Here is an 18733-nt window from a genome sequence, read left to right as displayed (position 1 = left end):
TTTCCTTGTGGGATGGGTTTTTTTCCTGTCTCGTTGACGGCTGACCATTTTGCCATCGCTAACGGTCTGGGATTGCAAGTTAAGCAGGAAGTGCTTTCTCCCCCACCCCCTAAACAGCGAACGCATTCGAACGGGATCAGTTCTGTTCTACTGCAAGCATGGTAATCTTTTTCGCACCAATGAAAACAAAGGATTAACCCGTTGTAGTGGTGGCAATGGTGGTTGATGGGTGAATTAAAAAGCCTTCGGGTCAGAAACGGCCATATTATGGTTGGGCACGATTGCTTTCCGTGATGGTGGACGAGGCGTTGAACAATTTCGTACCAGAAGAAGTAAAGTTTGTGAATGAATCTGAATGTTTGGCCCCTTTTACCCGTGATTCTGTAGGCCGAGTGTGCCCTACCCCGGGGGCTGTACGCTGGACGCGCCCATCGATCGACGGATCATCATGGATCGACGGAAGGAACAACAAAACCTCCGGATAAGCACGGTCGTAAAACTTTCCTTACCGACCGCTCCTCGGTACCTTTTGCATCTCTCCCACACTCACACACACGCACGCACAGTCACAAAAAGCGATGCAGAAACGCACTTGGAGTTCTTGGTGGTCCTGCAGCCAGAACTTTTGTTTGGACTTTTCGGTGCCTTCTGGTCTAAATAGTTGTAATCTTTTTGTTTTGACTCGCTATCCGCTTTCCCCCCAGATCTGCCATCAAGGGACACTGACTGTGAACCAGGTGAGAAGGGTTGAGCTGTTGCTGGCTAGCTAACGCTGGTCAGTAGATAACCGTTTCCGCTTCTCGGGCGCGGTGCACATTACGTTCATTTCGTCCGTCTGGTCCCGGGGATTGGGTTTGGTCGCGACATCCAGTGACCGGTCGAGGGAAATGTGCTGCTTGAATGGAAGCATACGGCAAGGAAGAATCTGGGTGCCTGTTCAGACAGGTCGAAATTTGAGTGGGGATTTCACGGGATCAACTTTGGTGCGGGTAGCTAAACTGATACCTCGCAAGAAGGGAAGCTGAGTTGAGTTTTGATGAATGAAGCAGCACTATGACACGGTGCCATTGGCGAAGTTCGCGAAGGTACACGCGAAGCATCCCGTCTACCCCACTAATTTGTAACCCTTTTTTTGACCAAGCTGTTGGAAGAGGACGTGCTCGTTGCACGCCCCCTTTTTCCCTCGAGCAGAGCTAGTTTTTGAATTGGTTCGGTCATCTTTTCCTAATTTTTCTCGCAATATTCGAGGAGAAGGAAGATGTACCTCGTTGCGGGGTATAGTTTCGATTACTAATTGCTGGAAACTTTACAATCTTCTCAATGGATGTTGTTGCACACTCACACGGTTATTTGTGGAACTTTGTGAATTAAATTTGCTAGCTAATGTTTAAACAATAAGGTAATGATTGTTTCACTCTAGCTAGTGGCCGTTGCAATAGATTGTTAGCTTTCATGCAGGTGTTTAACATACGTCAATTAAATTACAATTAGCAGTGGAGCGGTTCGGTTCGGTGCGAGGGAAAATGACAATGCATAAGTTAAATGTGCAATTAGCTTGATTGCATACCTCGTGAACAGATTTAATCTGTTAAAAAATGTTTAACCGTAAGGAAAGGCTCTAAGCTTTATCTAAATAAAGTTCTCTTTAATTAACTCTTTATAATTTGACTATCCATATAGCAATCCAACGTTGAAGAAATCTTTGAAATTGAATATGTCATTGTAAGTACAATTAAATCATGTTTGCAATAACAGCTATCAAATTAGATACAACCAATGCCTTTAATTATGTCTCATTTGTTATAACAATTGCAAACCAACGCAAGGCCTATTAGTTTAACATTAGCTTCAGTACACACTCACACAAACACACACACTCCCATACCTACACTTGTTGTGTTTTGTGACCTCCTCCTCCTCCACCACTTCGATGGCACTCCGATCAACGGGGACAGTGCCTTCCAATCACACGCGTCTTCGAAGATGCGCTGATGACCCCCTCCACACAAACGATCCCCGAGCGTCGCCATGTCAACATTCGCCCCGGTCGACAGCCAAAGGTAAGAAGGAGCGGATGAATGAACGGGAACGACTGCGGGTGTTGATGGTTTTCACCATCCTACCCGACCTGTGGCTGGTAGGTGCGAACGGGACGACACCAGTTCCACACAGCCGCACGATGGCACCCTTCGAAATGAAAACCTACCCCTATTTTTTCGCTGTATTAGCTCTCTCTTTTCCATCCGATTTTCCTCCTCGCTTTGACATAGCATGCGCACTAGACAGAAAACCAAATAGCCTGAATAGATGTATGTGTCTACAGGAGGGTAAGTCCCACAGTAAAGCACAGGTTTCCAGCGTGTATGTGTAGCAGCGCTGATAGGGAAGGAAAACTGTATTTTGAATGTTTTTAATATTTATTCGACGGTCGGTACGGTACCATGTTCATTGCTAGGCAGACATTCGAATAGATCACATCACGGGCAGGAGCGATTCTCTGGAAGTGTATGCAGGATTTTATTACGAGTCCGTGTCTAAACGATCGTAACGGTGTGTGTGTGTCCTTGTGTTGGATGTGGATTGTGGCGTCAGAAATTAATGAAACTCAAACTTAAACGGAAATTAAGGCGGTATGTGCTATTGATTATTGAAATAAAGTGATCTAGTGTTTTGTGACTTTGCTGAATAAAAAGTGTGCTCAAAGTGATAAAGTGACTTAAGAAACAGAAATTAAGCTCAAACTCTTATAAAAGACTCAGCTTCAAAAGCAGTTAACAGCGAACAGTGAAAATATAAAAGAAAAAAAAACAGTGATAACAAAACGAACCAAAAGTGTAGTAAAGCCACATTTGCACAAATCATTGACTCAATGTTGAAAATGATGTCAGGAACCGTGCACGCCGAACGGGTCATTCGCGCACCGCCCCAGAGCAGCGCGATTACGAAACCGCGTGCCGTCTACAGCATAGATCAGATACTGGGGAACCACCACCATACGCGAAGGACTAGCGGCCCCAACAACAATAACAACAGTCTTACGATTAACAACAATAACAACAGCAGCCCCGGTATGTAACTCTTCTTTAAGGCACACCTTCAAATCTACCCTTATCGGACGCGGTGCTTGCGAACAGGGGTCCCCGCGATTTTATCGCGTGTCTTAGAGCGATCACAACTTGGTTTGGCGTTTTGGGTGACCCCTTCCAAGTATTTTCCTAACCACCCGGTATCGGTGGGAATCGCACCATTTGGCCTCCTTTCCCCCGGCGGGTAATTGAGTATCGATAATCTAATAAATCAATTAATGTCATAACCCAAAGGACGAGCTACGCGAAAGGTGGGCGAAGGTTAATAGTCGGTGACACAGCAACGAATTATCGGGGGAGGGATGGAGCCCGCGTAAAGTTTTGCTCGTCACCCGCCGAGCTGGCAATGTAGATTGTTTTGGGTCGTTTTGAGAAATTGGAACATGGGTTTAGGCTTTGTGTTTTTCCCCCTATCGAACGCGACTCGAACGCAAATGAGACATTCACATGAGTCGTTTACACTGTGTATGGGAACGAGCATAGGGATGTTAGTTTGCGGGTGAGGGAGTAGTGACACGATCAAACACCACAGCACACCTGTGTTTTTTTGTTGTTCTTAAACGCAAGGGGAGAAACACCAGCCGAGTAACTAACAGCCAGGAACCCCAGGCTTTCCATCGTTTTTTGTTGTTGTTTTGGGATGTTTTATTGAACATCATTAGTGTTTTTCAGCGCCGGGCAGGATATTGAAGAGTGTGGATGGAACCAACAGGAGATGATGAATAATATGTGCCTCATTTTTTCAATGTGCAGATGTTCATTGTCGATGGAGGGAGTAATTTCTTCGTTTGCATTGCGAGGAACACAATAATCAAATCATTTGTAACTGTTTACGTTTTAATGGATAGGTGGGAGTGTTGTTTTGGGGTCCTTGGATAGAACAAATCAATCTATTTCTAGAAATAATTGCGTTATAATGTGTTTGTTTCGATACCTCACGCTGGTTCTGTTAGAGGCGTATTATTATAATAAAGGCTCCGGAAACCGGAAACAAAACAGGAAAACGATCAATAAATAATTTCCGAAGATCCTTGTGTGTCCCGAACATTTGTTTGTGGAGCCAGCACTAGGAACTAGGTGGACTTTCCTGTCATAAATTCAGATCTTCCTGTTTTGAATTGCTATAAATATGTTTCCTGTCCTCAAACTTCGTGGTTTCATTTCCCATCATAAATGACGCCCCAGCATCCTGAGCCAAGTTATGACGAATGAGTTCAAATCGGTTACCCAACTGACCTGCCCTGACCACGCACTCGTTGCTCGTGAAAGTCGTGAAGAGGGCCATAAAACACTTTCAAGCGAATCAACTACCTGAACATATCTGGGATAAAGAAGGATAAACGCAGGGAACCCAGGTTAGAGCATAATCGTCTAGTACGGCTTACCGGTGGCAATACACATTCGTTGTTATTGTTGCGACTTAGACGCCGACATTCGGGACGGAATGGTCCACTGGCTCCAGCAATAAAAGTATCAGCAGCCGTATATGCTTTTGCTAGCTGTTCTCTTTTTGACACACAAAAATTCCAGGACGTGTTAAACCAAAAGTACCTCAGCGGTGCTTCCGAGTACCTGTTGGGTTGAGTACTCGATGGGATGTTAGGATGCGTGGATTAATTAGGATTTTGTGGTTATTATTCTCGTGCTGGTGCCCCTTTCCAACCCCGTGGAAACTCCAGAGACAAGGAAGGTATTCTGGACTCATTTTACGAAACGCAGCAACCCTTTTAGACTATCTGTTTCGGGTCCAGATTTGACGTGATTACTTTACCAAACAAACCATAAAGTAAAGTCTTACGATAGCTGTCGTTTGAGGTTTGCTGCGGAAAGGTGTTAACAACCAACCATTGTAGGAAGAGGTACACTTTTTACCTTTAACCTTTCACCATGATGACGTTCATTCCCTCGCAGAATGTATTTTTCCCCAAACCGTTTCCAAGCATTTTACCATCAAACGGTTTGATTGATTTCTCTTCCTTCAGTGCAACTCCATGCAACAATCTGTCATAATTGGAGCTCACGGCACACAAACAACGCACACGTCGGCACTGGTTAATTGGTCTGTGGTGACGAGATTTATTTGTCAACCTGACGTGTATGTTAACTTCAAGCGTGTGCTGTGGTGGAGGGAAGCTTCAATGAAACCGCTTCCTTCGTGGGGATTCTGACAAGCAGGATGGCGAGTGCTGAAAATAGATGCCACTTTGAGGGTGTTGGAGGAAACTGACGAGGAATCTATGTTTATTCATTTGATTTTGTATCTCTCTCTCTCTCAATTGATTGTGCAGAAATTCCGGAAAAAATCCCGTTCCTATGAATGAGATAGCAAAACACACCAATGACGGCACGTTCTGATTCGTTTGATCCTACGCACTGTCACAAAGATCGATGTCTGCAAGCGTTTGATATTGTCAAACGGTTGCAAAAAGGAATCCGGGGCAAAAAAAAGATGCCCGGAAAATCGATTTCACTTAACTCGTTGCGTTACGGGTGAAAACATTACACAAAGCGAAACATGTTTGTCCATTTCCGGGTTCACGCACTTGATCGCACCAGGAGAGCTCACTTGTGCGTTCTAAGAGAATCCGTGGTGCTGGTGCGGAAATTGCACACCAAACCGAGCATGGAAATTGAGTTTTGCGTATGAATATTCTCGAAACATGCTTAAAAAAAGTCTGATTGCATTATAACGTTGCACAAACTTACCTTTTTTATAATTCAACCTTGCTAAGGGACGTTGTTTGCTGGTTCCTGTTTAATGCCCGTTTTACTCCCTGCGCAGCGAACATCGTTAATGTGGGTTTCATTACCTCCCACCGGGTTTCTAGGCTTTTGTGTGCCGTTTGGAATATATCCTGTCACCCCATCTGCTCTGTAGCGCTTCCAGGAGGTGGTGAATTTTAATATACTCACAATTAGGGCTCGCCAGCGAACGCATTCGGGGTTCATCGTTCGGCCAGCCTTCCGGAACTCAAGGGGACGCAAATTATGTCCTCGAATTGCTGCCGATGATGATGATGATGAGGACGATAATGTTGTCGATTGGTTGTTTGAAGGATAATGTTGAATCCCGGGAGTGCGGGATGGAAAACGGTTCACGGTTTTTGTTGTGACATTTTCCCCTCTGCTGTCTCTCGCGGTACTGGATCTGGATGGATCCCCATAGCCAGCTCTTGAGCATGTTGACAACAACAGTGTTTGCACGAGTTGTTAAGCGGTTTATTGTTAATAAAAATCGCTGGCCCACACGGCTCCTGAGTAGGGCCAAATGAAAGTGGGGGAAGGGGGCAGTTTGCATTATTATTTGCCGTGCAGTTTTGCTGTTTTGGCTTTTGCGTTCGTCGCTTGTTGAGCATAATTCTGTTGTTCACAGGCGCGCCTGCGAGGGAGGTTACGGCCTTATGATGTGATGCGCTTTTAACTATTGAATTTGCACGAGTTTAAAAGGTTTTATGTGGCGTATAACTGGTATAATGTGGCTGGTACGACCAATTTGAGTTGAAGTGTTTGTTTTGCACTTAATATGGTTTTTTAAATGAATAATAAGGCAATCTATCCCGGAAAGGTATTATCTTCTTTAAAATGCTATAATATTAAACTTTTTTGTACTGTTGATGATTTGTTCTGAATTCAAAAGAATCCATTTGTATATCAATAGCTTTCATTTTCAATCGAATGCAATCACCAAGGCAGCTTGTAGCGTATATAAACTACCATTTGCTTTCCTGCGTTGGGTTACCATCGACAACTTGAGCTGAGTTAAAAAAAACACTACACATACTCAAACACACACAACACGTTCCGGTTGTCCACAAAAGCGCCAGAAAATTGCCAAAAACTCGATGAAGAAACGACAAAATTAAATCCAACGCACAGCGCCAGGATGGGGCCGGCTCTTTCAATTCACATCCGGTACGAAAAATGGCTCGAGGAAATAATAAATCGCCCATATACGAACCTCGAAAAGCCTCCCGTGAGGGATGGGTAGACCATCGGTACCAACGCGTGGATCCAGCTCGCTTTCGTTCGGTTTTCATTTGATTGGCCAATTGCGGGTAGGTTGCGGAGAGTTGCAAAAAATTAAACTCCAGAATCGAAAAACTGTACCCACCAGCGCTGCAAAGAAACAAAGCAAAACAAATCAAGCACCAGAAAAAAGTGTGCAATGAAAATCGAAAGCAACGGGAAAAGCATATCGAAAGGATTAAGGATGCTCGAAACGAACAGTTCTCCATCCGAGCCACAACGCACAAGGCAGTGACAGAAATGTCCACCAGTCGGTCCACCATACAGCCAATAGCCGTTTCTTGCTCCCTTTTTTGTCCTTTCTTTTTGGGTGAACCGCTTTGGGAAAGGATGATGATTATTTAATTGGTGCATTCATTCGTCCCGGTCCCGGGGAACACGTACACATTGGACCGGTACAAGCTCGGACCCCGGTAAGCGGTGTTTCGTGCTCGGGAACGGGCGTATTCTTGCTTTCTGATTGTTTTATTTGAAACGTCCCCAGGAACGTGTGTCTGTCCGAGCTATATGTATCCTTTTTTCCCTGCACCATGAACCAGAGGCTTTTTTGCGCATCTCGTTGGTAGAAACTCATTTTGAGCCGTATTTTTTCGTTAGATTATTTTTGCCTATTGCCGCAGGCTAAGCTGTTCCCTGTGCCACCAACGCACAAATTTGTGATGTTTCGGCCGCAAAATAAACGATAGGAAATTGCACTTTTTTCGGGGAACATGTATGAATTTTATCTATAGAGGGGATTAAAACGATTATTTGTGTGTGTGTCATGAGTGTCTAATTTTGTTTTGTTTATATTTTGCTACGCAGATCATGAAAATTCGCTCAAACGAGAAGGCTCCCCGGTGGAGGTGCACGATAATGGCGTCGATGTGGACAACGATGACGAGCTGCCGATCATGGGTGATATCGATCCGATGGATAACGATCCGAACGATATGGGCCGTCCGAGAAAGATTCGAAGGTAAGTTATCTGTGAGGTTGTTGTTTAGAATGTGCCGAACAAATGCTTTATCGTTCCCGGCTTTGTATTCCCCGTTCTCGGCTAGATCTCGGACAACGTTTACCACCTACCAGCTGCACCAGTTGGAGCGGGCGTTCGAAAAGACGCAATATCCGGATGTGTTCACCAGGGAGGAGCTGGCGATGCGGTTAGACCTTAGCGAAGCTCGTGTACAGGTAGGTCAAGCAAATTCGACCCTATTTCCCCTACTCAACTAGCGAAAAGGTGTGCGTGGTGCAAATTCCGGTCGCTGCGAACCTACTTCTATCGAGTTGTATAATCAATCACTAATGGAAATATGAAATAGACGACTAGTACGAGGCATGTGAAATGTGTGGAACGATTTGTGGTGTCGGGGGTTTTTCCAAACAATCGCCCAAAAGTGTAAATCTCATTACGCGGCGCGGTTAATGGCTTTTCAAGGTGTGCGTCGTGTGTGCCCTGAAGCGGCTGGGGGAAAACAACAGCCCCCTTCGGCTCTATTAGGCCAGGCTAATTGGTCTCAACACATCCATTCCGGTGCGCTCGGTGACGGTGCAAATGCGAACAGGAATTTATGTAAATATGCCGCCGGCCGTAAATTGCGAATTGAAATTGGAACATTTTTATAGACTGAATCCCAGGGAATTTCCCAACGTTTAAGAGGTGTTGGGTTTACATTACACCGGTTTCGCCGAGGGTTTGTAATGTGATAATTGTGCTTGAAACCTCAAATTACAATTGCTCTGTTTTGTTGCGTTGCTAAACTTACCAATTGAAGAAAAAAAACGGAATTTGAAAAGGATTTGCGGTTCCAAACGAAACAGGTCACAGAGAAATACCCATATCCTCACCTCCTAATGTCCTTCGGTTAAGGGCAAACAATTGTGCTCTTTACGTTCTGTTACTCCAGTTTTTATTACGTGCAATATGTACGCATCTCCCCTGCGTATCACCGTCGTAGCGCCGTTTGTTTGCCCTTTTGCAACGTGGCGTAACGCGAACTCGGTGGCGTGAATCGGTCCTTTGCGCTGCGCGAATCCGCCACGATCGCTTCCGTGCGCGCTTCGGACGCGGCGACTGTGTACACGAGCAACGAACTGGAATTCGTGGACCGGGGAAAAACTTAGGGAAGGAAGTGTATATTTCCTGCACAATGTCACCTTGCTGGGGGACGTTGCGTTTTTCGGGCACAATTCAAGCAGTTAATCCCGTGCGCAATGCAAAGCGCAGACCGGGAATCGCTGCGTCGCTGTGTAATTGAAACCGTCCGGATTGAGCGTAACAAACCCCGGTGTGTGTGTGTGTGTATGTGGCTTATACGGATAGATTTGTCAACCCCTCTTGGGTGAATCGACATCAACAGCCAGATTTACACATTTCCCTTCCCTCTCTTTCCCTCTCTCGCTGCAAAAGAGGGATAATGAGCGTACCGAGCGTGTCGCTGACCGTGTACAGACCCATTGTGACTGGATTTCGGTATTAATCGCTTTTAATAAACTTATAATAAACATTTTTCACATCACCCGGTTCCACCACACCTTTCCTTTCCGATGGTGGTTCCGCTTCCCTTTTTGGTCGGTTTGGGAAAAACACTCCTATTTGACATTTGACGTTTTCTCACAAGGGCTATTGCATTGCTCGCTAGCGTATTTGTGTGTGTCTGTATGTGCGTTCGCAATGTGTTGTAATGGTAATGTGAGAACATGATTTATTAGGGTGTGGAACGCGAACGGGAGCGCCCCGCGTTCCCCTGTGTGACTGCGATTAGCATAAATTTGTTCGCTAATTAGTGGAAAACTATCCACTTCCCGCTTCCCCCTAGGCTGTGCCCGTTGGTGGAAAGAAAACCCTCCCGGTAGCGGTAGCTGCAAATAAAGACGTATTTGTCCGCGCCAGTCAACCGCACATAAATTTCCATTATCCATGCCCGCCATCTCGCTTGGTGAGTGGTGATTTGGTGTGCGTACAATACAAGCTCGAGACGCGCATTTGGCTTACGGGTAATGAGTACGCATTTCGTTTTTTTTTCATTTGCTTTCTTGGCGCAGACATGACAAATGGGTCATTTTAATAGGATACCATTAAGAATTTGATGAGATTTCACGTCAATTATTATGAAACACCTTGATTGGTTGCATGTCCTTGTTTAGGTGTGTACGAGACGATTTAAATATCACGTCTAAACCATTGGGCACATTAGCGCAACGGGGAAGTACAGCAGGAAGTGTGTATTGTTTAATCATTCCGAACGAAATGGAACAATTCAAGAGAGATAGAGAGAGAGAGAGGGAGAGAGGGAGAGAGAGAGAGAGAGAGAGAGAGAGTGGGAGAGAGAAAGAGATATTTATTCTCAGCCTCAATGAAATAAAACCAAGGAAAAACATACCATTTACATGCTTTTCCACCCGTTCTGCCAGTGACAGTCGCGTCGGCGTGATAGGTTTTGTGTAATTGGCAACAATTTTCAACTTACGCTCAATGGCACCGACAATGGCACACCGACAGTAAGTAGTGGGTGATGGTTTAAAATGGTAAAATGGACCCATTAACAAACAGCAGAGGAAGCCTCCCGTCTCCTGATGGGCTACCATCCGGATGGGTACGACGATATGGACTAATTGCAGCTGCAAAATTGCATTCAATTAAATCATCCAAATCGGTACCGGGGCAAACGGGCGTAAGAGGGCCGGGAAGCGAGATTTCTTCTTCGTCGAACCTGAAATGGTTCGTAGAAAAGCTGCGCTAATTAAATCACGCTACAGACTCGGCGAATGTGTGTGAATGCTGCCACGGGACGGGCCAGTGAAAGGCGGCAAGGACATTTCTTGTTCGTCCCGGCTATTTACACGAGCAAGCAGCAGGGTTATCGTGCTGTGGAGAACATTAATTGCAATTATGAGCTATTAAATTTAGATTTTCCCATCCAGCCCAGCCACCGCTGGGCGGGCAACGGGAAAACTGACAGTCGGCGCCCATCGTAAGGATGCCCATCTTGGTGAGTTCGTTGACTGCTCTATCGAGGACTCAGTGTAATCAGGCGCATTCGCTTTCAGCAGCTTCGTCGTGCCGTCATTGGCTGGGACACTGTGTTTACAGCGTTTTGGGCTAATTTTCTTCCATCTCGGATATCCGACGTTTATGCTCTCTCACGCCCGTTGCGTCATATCGGCGAGATCGTGTGCGCGCAGCCGAACTCTGAATGGAGCGAATTACGCGAATGCATTAGCTCACTTTCCGGCCGCCTAAGTTCCCCGGAGCTGGAAGCTGCCGCTGAACGAACGAACGGAGCCGAACGGTTTCTTTCCTGCTGGAAACAAGGGGTGCTGAACCAATGGGCCCAACAATAGATAATCGTTCCACTCTCGTCCTCTGCCAAACACGTGCCGTGCCGGGCAGGAAGGGATGTCTGAAAACGATAAAATACGTTTAATTGAAATGTAACAACATGATGTAAGCGGCGGTGGCGTCATCATGTGGGCAATTTGAATGCCCGGCACCGATCCCTTGCCTTGATTCTTCCCCTTTTTGCTGCTGTTGAGCTCGGAAAACTCGAAAAATCAAACGATGTCAATTACATCGGATTTAATGAGCTTAAAAATGTGCCGATCGGGATGTTTCCGTTCGTGCTGTTCCAGCTTTTCCCAGAAGGGACACACGGCGGGTAACACTGTACGCTCGTACAACTGTGCGCTGGGTGAAACGAGATCAGGACTTAGTTAAATTGAGTTTCACTTTGTAGTTGGAATGTTTTTTTAATGGAGGTTTTGATTGCAAAAAAACAAACCACCGCCCAGCTTGATTGGTGGGAAGTTAACAGGGATTGAGTTTTGGTTGTTGTGACAAATTGACCCCTTCAATGCCGGGGCACAGGATATGGGATAGAAGCACGAATGTAGAGTTGTTTCCTCTCCGCTTATCACAAGCAATCACACCGTTCGGACACACTATTTCACACTACAACTTAAACGTGGACAAAGCGAAGTGAAACTAACAAGGACAACACCGACTACGATAACTATGGTAACCTTTGCTTTGAAGTGGTTACGCTGCTTCCATCCCTAAACGTTCCAGATGAGCGTTTTATTGTTGTTGTTCTTAGACTGCTTCTCGCCCGCTCGTCCCACCGTGGTGCTGGCACTGGTGGTGGTGCTCAACCGTAGTTGCCGTAGAAAGAAAAACGGGCCCAACGGTCCCTAGAAAGGGGTTGAAATTCAATCGGGAAAATTAATTTAATCCTCAATCCTATTTTAAGGTGAATTAAGATGAAATTTAGTTGTTGACTGCATCGAAGCAGGAGAAGCAGACTAGGACTAGTGCGATGTAGACAATGAATGGTAGAGAAGTGCCTGCATGCTGTGCGAGTTGGCGGTACTACACGGTATGGCGCAACTTTTTTCGCGTCGCAGGCAGTGTTGAAGGTGGATTTTTATTGTTATTCGGGAGTTTATGTGTGTGTAAAAAGGTTCGCTCAGAAAAGAGGGTGTTTGAAGAGTGCTTGTGATTGTTGATCGTTGCCGTTCGGGAAACTCCATTTGGAAACTCATCTGAAGGGCTATTTAAACGTGGAACGACGGTGCAGTGCACAATAATGGCACCGATTATTCATGCGTAATTTGCTGATTGATCTCTGATGCTGGCACTGAGGATTATGTTTGTTGCTAGATAACGCGTGCAATACTGCTGCTGTACGTGCGAGCAGAAAAGCAAGTATTGCAGCTTCGAAAAAATCGATCCTCCCGGGATGAAGTGAAAGGTCAAGAGAAATAAAAAAAAAGAAATGTGCTCGAACCATCGAACCAGAGCACTATCCAAACAGGAGCAATAATCTGCTTTTAATGTAATAATATCAACTTAGCACACACATCACGCGCATTAACCCTCCTGGACACGCACACGGCATGATAAAGACCTATCCCTGGGCCATCTCCTGCCTCCCAGAGATGGGAGATTTCCTTTTGTGCGCTGATGGGTGGAGCAAAAGTTTGCCAACCTGAAGCGAGAACTGTAGGGGCGGTGTAGCCCTACCCGATACCCTAGACCTGGATATTAAAAGGGCCTTCTGTTTGCTTTCCTATCATCTTCCAGGACCCAAAACAGCCCTTAATCGATATCCAATCAAGCGATTGCGTCACCCGGCGGGCATGATCCCGACCGATGGTGATTTTTCCTGTAATGTTTCACTCCCTTTGCGGGTACCTTTTTATTTGGCGTGAGAGACGGCGTGTCCCTAAAGGCATCAGCGCTCTCCGCTAATGGAAGAGATCATTGAAGTATCATCATCAAGTGGATAAATGTGTCGCCATACCGTATCGACTTCGAACCGGAGGTGTGAGGTGTTGGAGCTTCCCACCAGTAGAATTAGCGCCAAAGTTCGTTTTAATTAATTTTCCCAACTCCAGCGTGGATAGGTGGAGATTTTCTCGCCCCGATCCCTGTACCATCAAAGCGCCGCGTTCAGCGTTAAGTGCATATTTCGCCGTAAGCTATGTCGGTAAGGCTACCGGTTTGCTGGCTTCTTACGCTACGAAATCTGCTTTTGCCCCCTCAGAAAGCTAATCGTATTATCGACGGTGACCCGTGCTGTCAGCGTCGGGACGTTCGATAAGTGACCGTTCGATTGGTAGGGCCTGATAGCGAGGGCGCCCAAAAGAATGCATAATTAATTGTTGGCATGCACTTGTTCGTCTGTCTGGGATTGTCCCGGACGGACAATATCGTTTTAATGGAAGTGATTTGCATATTTGGGACTCAATTATTGGGTTTTGTATCATTGTTAGGGTGTGTGTGTGCGTCAAAGTGAAAATGTTTCCAAGGCTACAATCGTGTTGTTCCACTAATGTATCATATCATCGGAAACGTAGCGTAAAAAGCTTACATGATTGAATCGCGCCAACGCCGATGATCACGCGACTTGAAATAATTCAATTAGGGCAATGCACGCTCAAGCCGTATAATTTGCGTGTCCCCCGTTTTATTAGGCGCGGTATTACCATCATTAATCGGTCTATTGTGTGGCCAATTAACTGCGTTACTGTGGCTGCTAAACACGTGCGTTACAACGATGTGAATCTCGATCCCCCGTGGGTGTCGTTCGTTGCGTGCGTTCGTGAGAGGTTTCTTCCACAACCAATCGGCAGTGCACAAGGATGCAACCACACACACACTCAGAGACAGAGCACAAATTGATTCGATTGTGTTCACCTTCGATTCGATTGGGGAAAGAAATTGTCCCGGCCACACACATTCAGGTCGAATGCAACACTTTACAACACAATGCTGGCCAATCGGAAATTCGGTCCCCTTTATTTCGGAATTGGTACAAGAGGTGCTGGATAGAAGAAGGACGGTGTTGCGGCTACCTGTTTTTGTTCCACCGCTCTCTATCGCAAATGCTATTCGATTTACTCTGGTACTACTCGTGTGTTAACAACATCTTCCATCAATCCCAGGTACGGGAGGCTTAACGTCTCTTCCGGAAGAATTCGGTTAGAGGTGTCTTGCGTGCTCGGTGGGAGTGGAGTGTCATTCACCAGTTAAGGATGCCCAATCAATTTGGCCGGTGCTGGTGGGTTTTGGTGAATGGTTGGAAGAATTTGATTGATTCCGCATCTTCCGGGACAGAAATGCTCTTAAAATTGCTCCAATTTCAACCTGCATCCGGCAGGCGAATATCTTCGGTCCGTTCGGACCGAAAGCCTCTGTTACTATTGCAAGTGTCTACCCTGCTCAACCCGAAGCAGTGGTAGTTTGTAGCTGAAATTTATTCTTACATTTATTCCAAAAGATGTTGACATCTTTCCTTTCGATCGTACTAACTCTGCTTTGCGGGTACCGGAAAGGATGAAGTAGTGGCTGTTTGTCCATGTACGGTATATCCCAGCGTACAATTGGGAGATTTGCGTGTCCCCTCGCAAAGTGGAACTTTTGTCCATTTTAATAATGAATCCCAACTGCGTACTGCGCTCAGGACACACTCAGGCACATCATTTCCGGTGCGTCTGCCGGTCGTTCGTCCCGAAGCTCATATCCGGTTTCCGATATGTTCCGAGCTCGAAGTTGGCGAACCGTGCCGCATCCTGGTGCCGATAATTGATGGAAATAATTGCTGATATTGTCAATTAGTCACCGTCTGCTTGCTCCCGGTCCCGCAGTTCCGGTCGTCCATTGTAATCGGCGTCCCATCAATTGGATCAATTTCAGTGTAGCACAGCGCACAGCCAATTAGCGTGCGGGCGCGACAACACCGGACTAGAGTGATGTCTCTCGGTAGGCGCCACTCGAGGTGTGTCTAGAGAGATCATAACACTCGATAATGAAGCAATAGGTTTCGCTGACATCTCGCCCCGATCGCCATGACCGGTGTCCGAAACGCGTTGACACCCGCTAACCGGTCATTAGCGGACACGTCCGGGATATCCTAAAACTAGTCATTTTGTTGCTGACCATTGTCTTATCGGGTTTCCCTTTGTTTCTCACCCACAATTCGCAGGTTTGGTTCCAGAATCGTCGTGCAAAGTGGCGCAAACGAGAGAAAGCCATGGGACGGGACACATCTGCCTTCCTCCATCACGAACAAGGTAATTATAAAAACGATCTATTTTGCTCCCTCTCTAACGAGACACACGCCACCGTACCGTCATCGTTTTGGTACATCAAATGGACGGCTATTAGTGCCACCGAGGTGGTCACTCATCACCGCTTCGGTTGACCCTTTTATTAGCACGCAATTATAAACCGATTAAGAGGTGCAACAGGCCACAATTCAATCCTGACAATAGTAATTAACAAATCTCTCTCTTCTCTTTCCGTTTTGTCACAGGAATGCCTGAATTTCCACTAGCGCTACCGCTAACGCACAACATACCACATCCAGCGCTTCCGACCGAGTTTTGGCCACCGAACTTTGGACTGCATCCTTCGCTGCTGCCCGGCGCGCACGGGCTGCTTCATCCGAACGTAATGCCCAACTACAAGATCCCGAACTTCCACGCCATCCTGTCGCAGTACATGGGGCTGAACAATCTGTTCGGTGGCTATCCGCAGAATCTCAGCATCAACACACGCATCAGCCCCCAGAACAGCCCGAAGCAGAGTCCAACTAGCGTGCAACCGACGATGGTTGGTGGGCCGGTCGGCATTAACAACACAAGCAACAGCAGCACGAACAGTGGCGCAAGCATTCTTAGCAGCAGTAACAGTAGCAGTAGTAGTAGCAGCAGCAGCTCCAGCAGCAGCGGTAGCAACTCCAACATTAGCGTTGGGAGTAACACCAGCAAAGAGTGTATCGTTGAGAAGTAAGCTGGCGCAATAGCACCGATGCAATATGTTAACGGGGGTATAGAGGAAAGATTAAAATCTGACGATAATAGATTACGTAGAGCAAGCTGTTGGGTTTGCTCATTTCCTTAAATGGCTCTCCCGATTAGGTGGGCTGTAAATAGTCTAGAAAAGGATGGAGCAACAAGTGCTGCATCGTACGTATACGTGATTTAAGTTAGCGAGGGATGTGTTTTTTTTTGTTTATTTGTTTTACTGTAATGTTTAACCAGCCAGTAAGAGAATTCATTCCACAAAACCAAGGCAGATTAGACAAGGGAAGAAGTGTAGCTCCAATATACCAACATACCAAGGATAATCGAACAAACACATTGAAGGAAGCGACCCTTGTACATAAAGACATATATATGCATATATTATTTAAAGGCAACTCAAACTGTTTCGGAAGAATGATAATGTTAGACCTCGTCCATGATAAGAGCAAACACACACAAATCAATAAACGGTTATCAAAATGACGAGTGAGTTCACTGTGTTTCCGCTGGCTCTGCCTCGAGTACCGACTGGACCCACTCGCTGAAGTGCCCGACATCGACGAACACGTCCGGCAGACCCGCTTCACACTTGCCGCCAACTGTGTAGCTGCCAACGCCCACCAGGCGGTCCTCAAACACGGCCGGACCACCATAGTCACCCTGAAAAGAGATTGAAGAGAGTGGGAGAGTTTAGTGGGAATGCTTTGAGGGTTGAGAGCAATGAGGTTGACGATCCATACCAAACAGAATCCAGCTCCGGCACTCGTATCCAGACAGAAGACACCTTCATAATAGTCCTCTCCCATCGCTTCCCGGCACTGGGAATCGGGCAGCGAGGTAAGCTGGGCATACTTCAGCCGGAATGCCATGTTACCCTCGACGGTGTTGCGCCCGTAGCCGGTAACGGTGGCGAGCAAGTTTTCACCGAACGCTTCCTGTCCGAACTCTACCGGCCGGGAGGCGGACGTGAGATCAAACTTGCGCTTTACCTCGACCACCGCCAGATCGTACTTGGTGCCGTGATCGTACTGCTCGTGGAAGTGTACCGTTTTGACGCGATTGTACCGACCGTTGGAGAAGAGCTTTTCCGAGCCGTAGAACACGTTCAGCTGCTCCAGTGGGAGTCTGATTTGTATGACAAAGAGGGAGAAAACCAGTAGTAGAAACGGGTTGCTTTTGACACTACGTGTTGTAGACTCACGGAGTTTCACCCTTGAAGAAGCAATGGGCAGCGGTAAGGAAGAAGCGTTCATGCACCATAACGCCACCGCACACGGTTTGGCGCTTGAGCGTCATTGCCACCTGGTACGGGAACTGACCCCGTCGGGCGTCACTGCCATCAGCAACACGTCCAACTACATTGGCGTGCGCAATGGACACCACTGCCAACAACACAGCAACTGCCATCGAGAAGTTCATCTTTACGTTGTGTTTTTTCGCCAAGGTACACCGTTCATTAACTGCCAATTGGCCCGTGGATGACCATATTATATAGCTCGCTCAAGTATGCGCACAGAGCTCCCGGTAATCATTCTCACCCGATCAGACACTCTGGCGTTGATCCGTCTGATCCACTCGGGCTCGGCTTGGCAGGGATTACTACAGGGCATTGATGTCCACGGAAACGGAACAGACTTCTCGAAGGCCTGACAACCGTGGAGTGGGTGGGGACGGGTAAAACAGTGACACACAAGTTAACGCCAAGCGTCAACAAGCTTGTCCAATCCTCCAATTTCTCGACTATTATGAGTGTGGATTTCGAATTTTAATTGAAGTAGCAGAACAATGTAATCACGCACGCCAGGAACGGTGCACGATGAGTGTATTGATTATTGAGTCTGTGCGTGTGTGTGTGTGTGTGCCTGTGCACAATTCCCAAATGCCATTGTGTTTCGGTGGTGCCGTTGAGATCATTCATCCCGAGAGCAGTTAAAAGGGGGGCAAACAACGCACGACACATTTATGTTTCGAGCACCACAGTCTCGCAAAAGGGGTGAAACCCGCATCCCGGAAAAAAAGCAGCGCACAGGTATTAAGCTATTCCCTACTTTTATTCTAATCCTGGAATGGCAAATAAAAAAAAAAGTGGGAACAGCTGTAAAAGTGGGCACTTTTGAATCAGAGTTTTTTTTTATTTCGAAAAGAGCGATGGAAATTGTTTGGTATTGAGCAAATTAATAAAAATCTACACATTCTGGGGAACGCGTTTGAAGGGTACTTTATGTGCAGGGCCAAGAATTGATTGTTCACTTGTTTCGGGATGTTTCGGATTGACGAGTTGGACGAGCGTTTGTGTGCAAATGTTAACAAAAATTTAATTTTAATTGCCT

At 46.4% G+C, this 18733-nt stretch overlaps 2 protein-coding genes across 2 annotated transcripts; one reads left to right on the top strand and one right to left on the bottom strand.

Annotated features, from left to right (window-relative positions):
- Positions 1-2415: 2415 nt before the first annotated feature.
- On the top strand, positions 2416-16886 carry LOC1276025 (paired box protein Pax-6). The gene is made up of 5 exons (XM_315326.5): positions 2416-3068; positions 7917-8070; positions 8156-8285; positions 15581-15668; positions 15911-16886. The coding sequence occupies exons 1-5, from the start codon at positions 2870-2872 to the stop codon at positions 16387-16389; spliced, it is 1050 nt and encodes a 349-aa protein (XP_315326.5). The 5' UTR covers positions 2416-2869; the 3' UTR covers positions 16390-16886.
- Positions 16763-17863, bottom strand: LOC1276024 (serine protease SP24D-like). Its single transcript, XM_315325.5, has 3 exons — positions 17605-17863; positions 17144-17528; positions 16763-17063 (listed from the first exon to the last, which is right to left on the bottom strand). Exons 1-3 carry the CDS (start codon positions 17820-17822, stop codon positions 16896-16898), a joined length of 771 nt encoding a protein of 256 aa, XP_315325.5. The 5' UTR covers positions 17823-17863; the 3' UTR covers positions 16763-16895.
- Positions 17864-18733: the final 870 nt, after the last annotated feature.

This window comes from Anopheles gambiae, chromosome 2 (assembly GCF_943734735.2).
Source record: "Anopheles gambiae chromosome 2, idAnoGambNW_F1_1, whole genome shotgun sequence".
NCBI lineage: Eukaryota > Metazoa > Arthropoda > Insecta > Diptera > Culicidae > Anopheles > Anopheles gambiae.
This window is presented reverse-complemented; position numbering and strand designations above follow the sequence as displayed.

Bases quoted from the DNA above. Each gene is read 5' to 3' on its own strand.
- LOC1276025 (XM_315326.5), top strand. From the start codon at position 2,870: ATGTTGAAAATGATGTCAGGAACCGTGCACGCCGAACGGGTCATTCGC. The intron at 3,069-7,916 runs GTATGTAACTCT...TTTGCTACGCAG, and splicing joins CAATAACAACAGCAGCCCCG to ATCATGAAAATTCGCTCAAA. The intron at 8,071-8,155 runs GTAAGTTATCTG...GTTCTCGGCTAG, and splicing joins CGTCCGAGAAAGATTCGAAG to ATCTCGGACAACGTTTACCA.
- LOC1276024 (XM_315325.5), bottom strand. From the start codon at position 17,822: ATGAACTTCTCGATGGCAGTTGCTGTGTTGTTGGCAGTGGTGTCCATT. The intron at 17,529-17,604 runs GTGAGTCTACAA...CATACAAATCAG, and splicing joins TTCTTCAAGGGTGAAACTCC to ACTCCCACTGGAGCAGCTGA. The intron at 17,064-17,143 runs GTATGGATCGTC...ATCTCTTTTCAG, and splicing joins CCGGAGCTGGATTCTGTTTG to GGTGACTATGGTGGTCCGGC.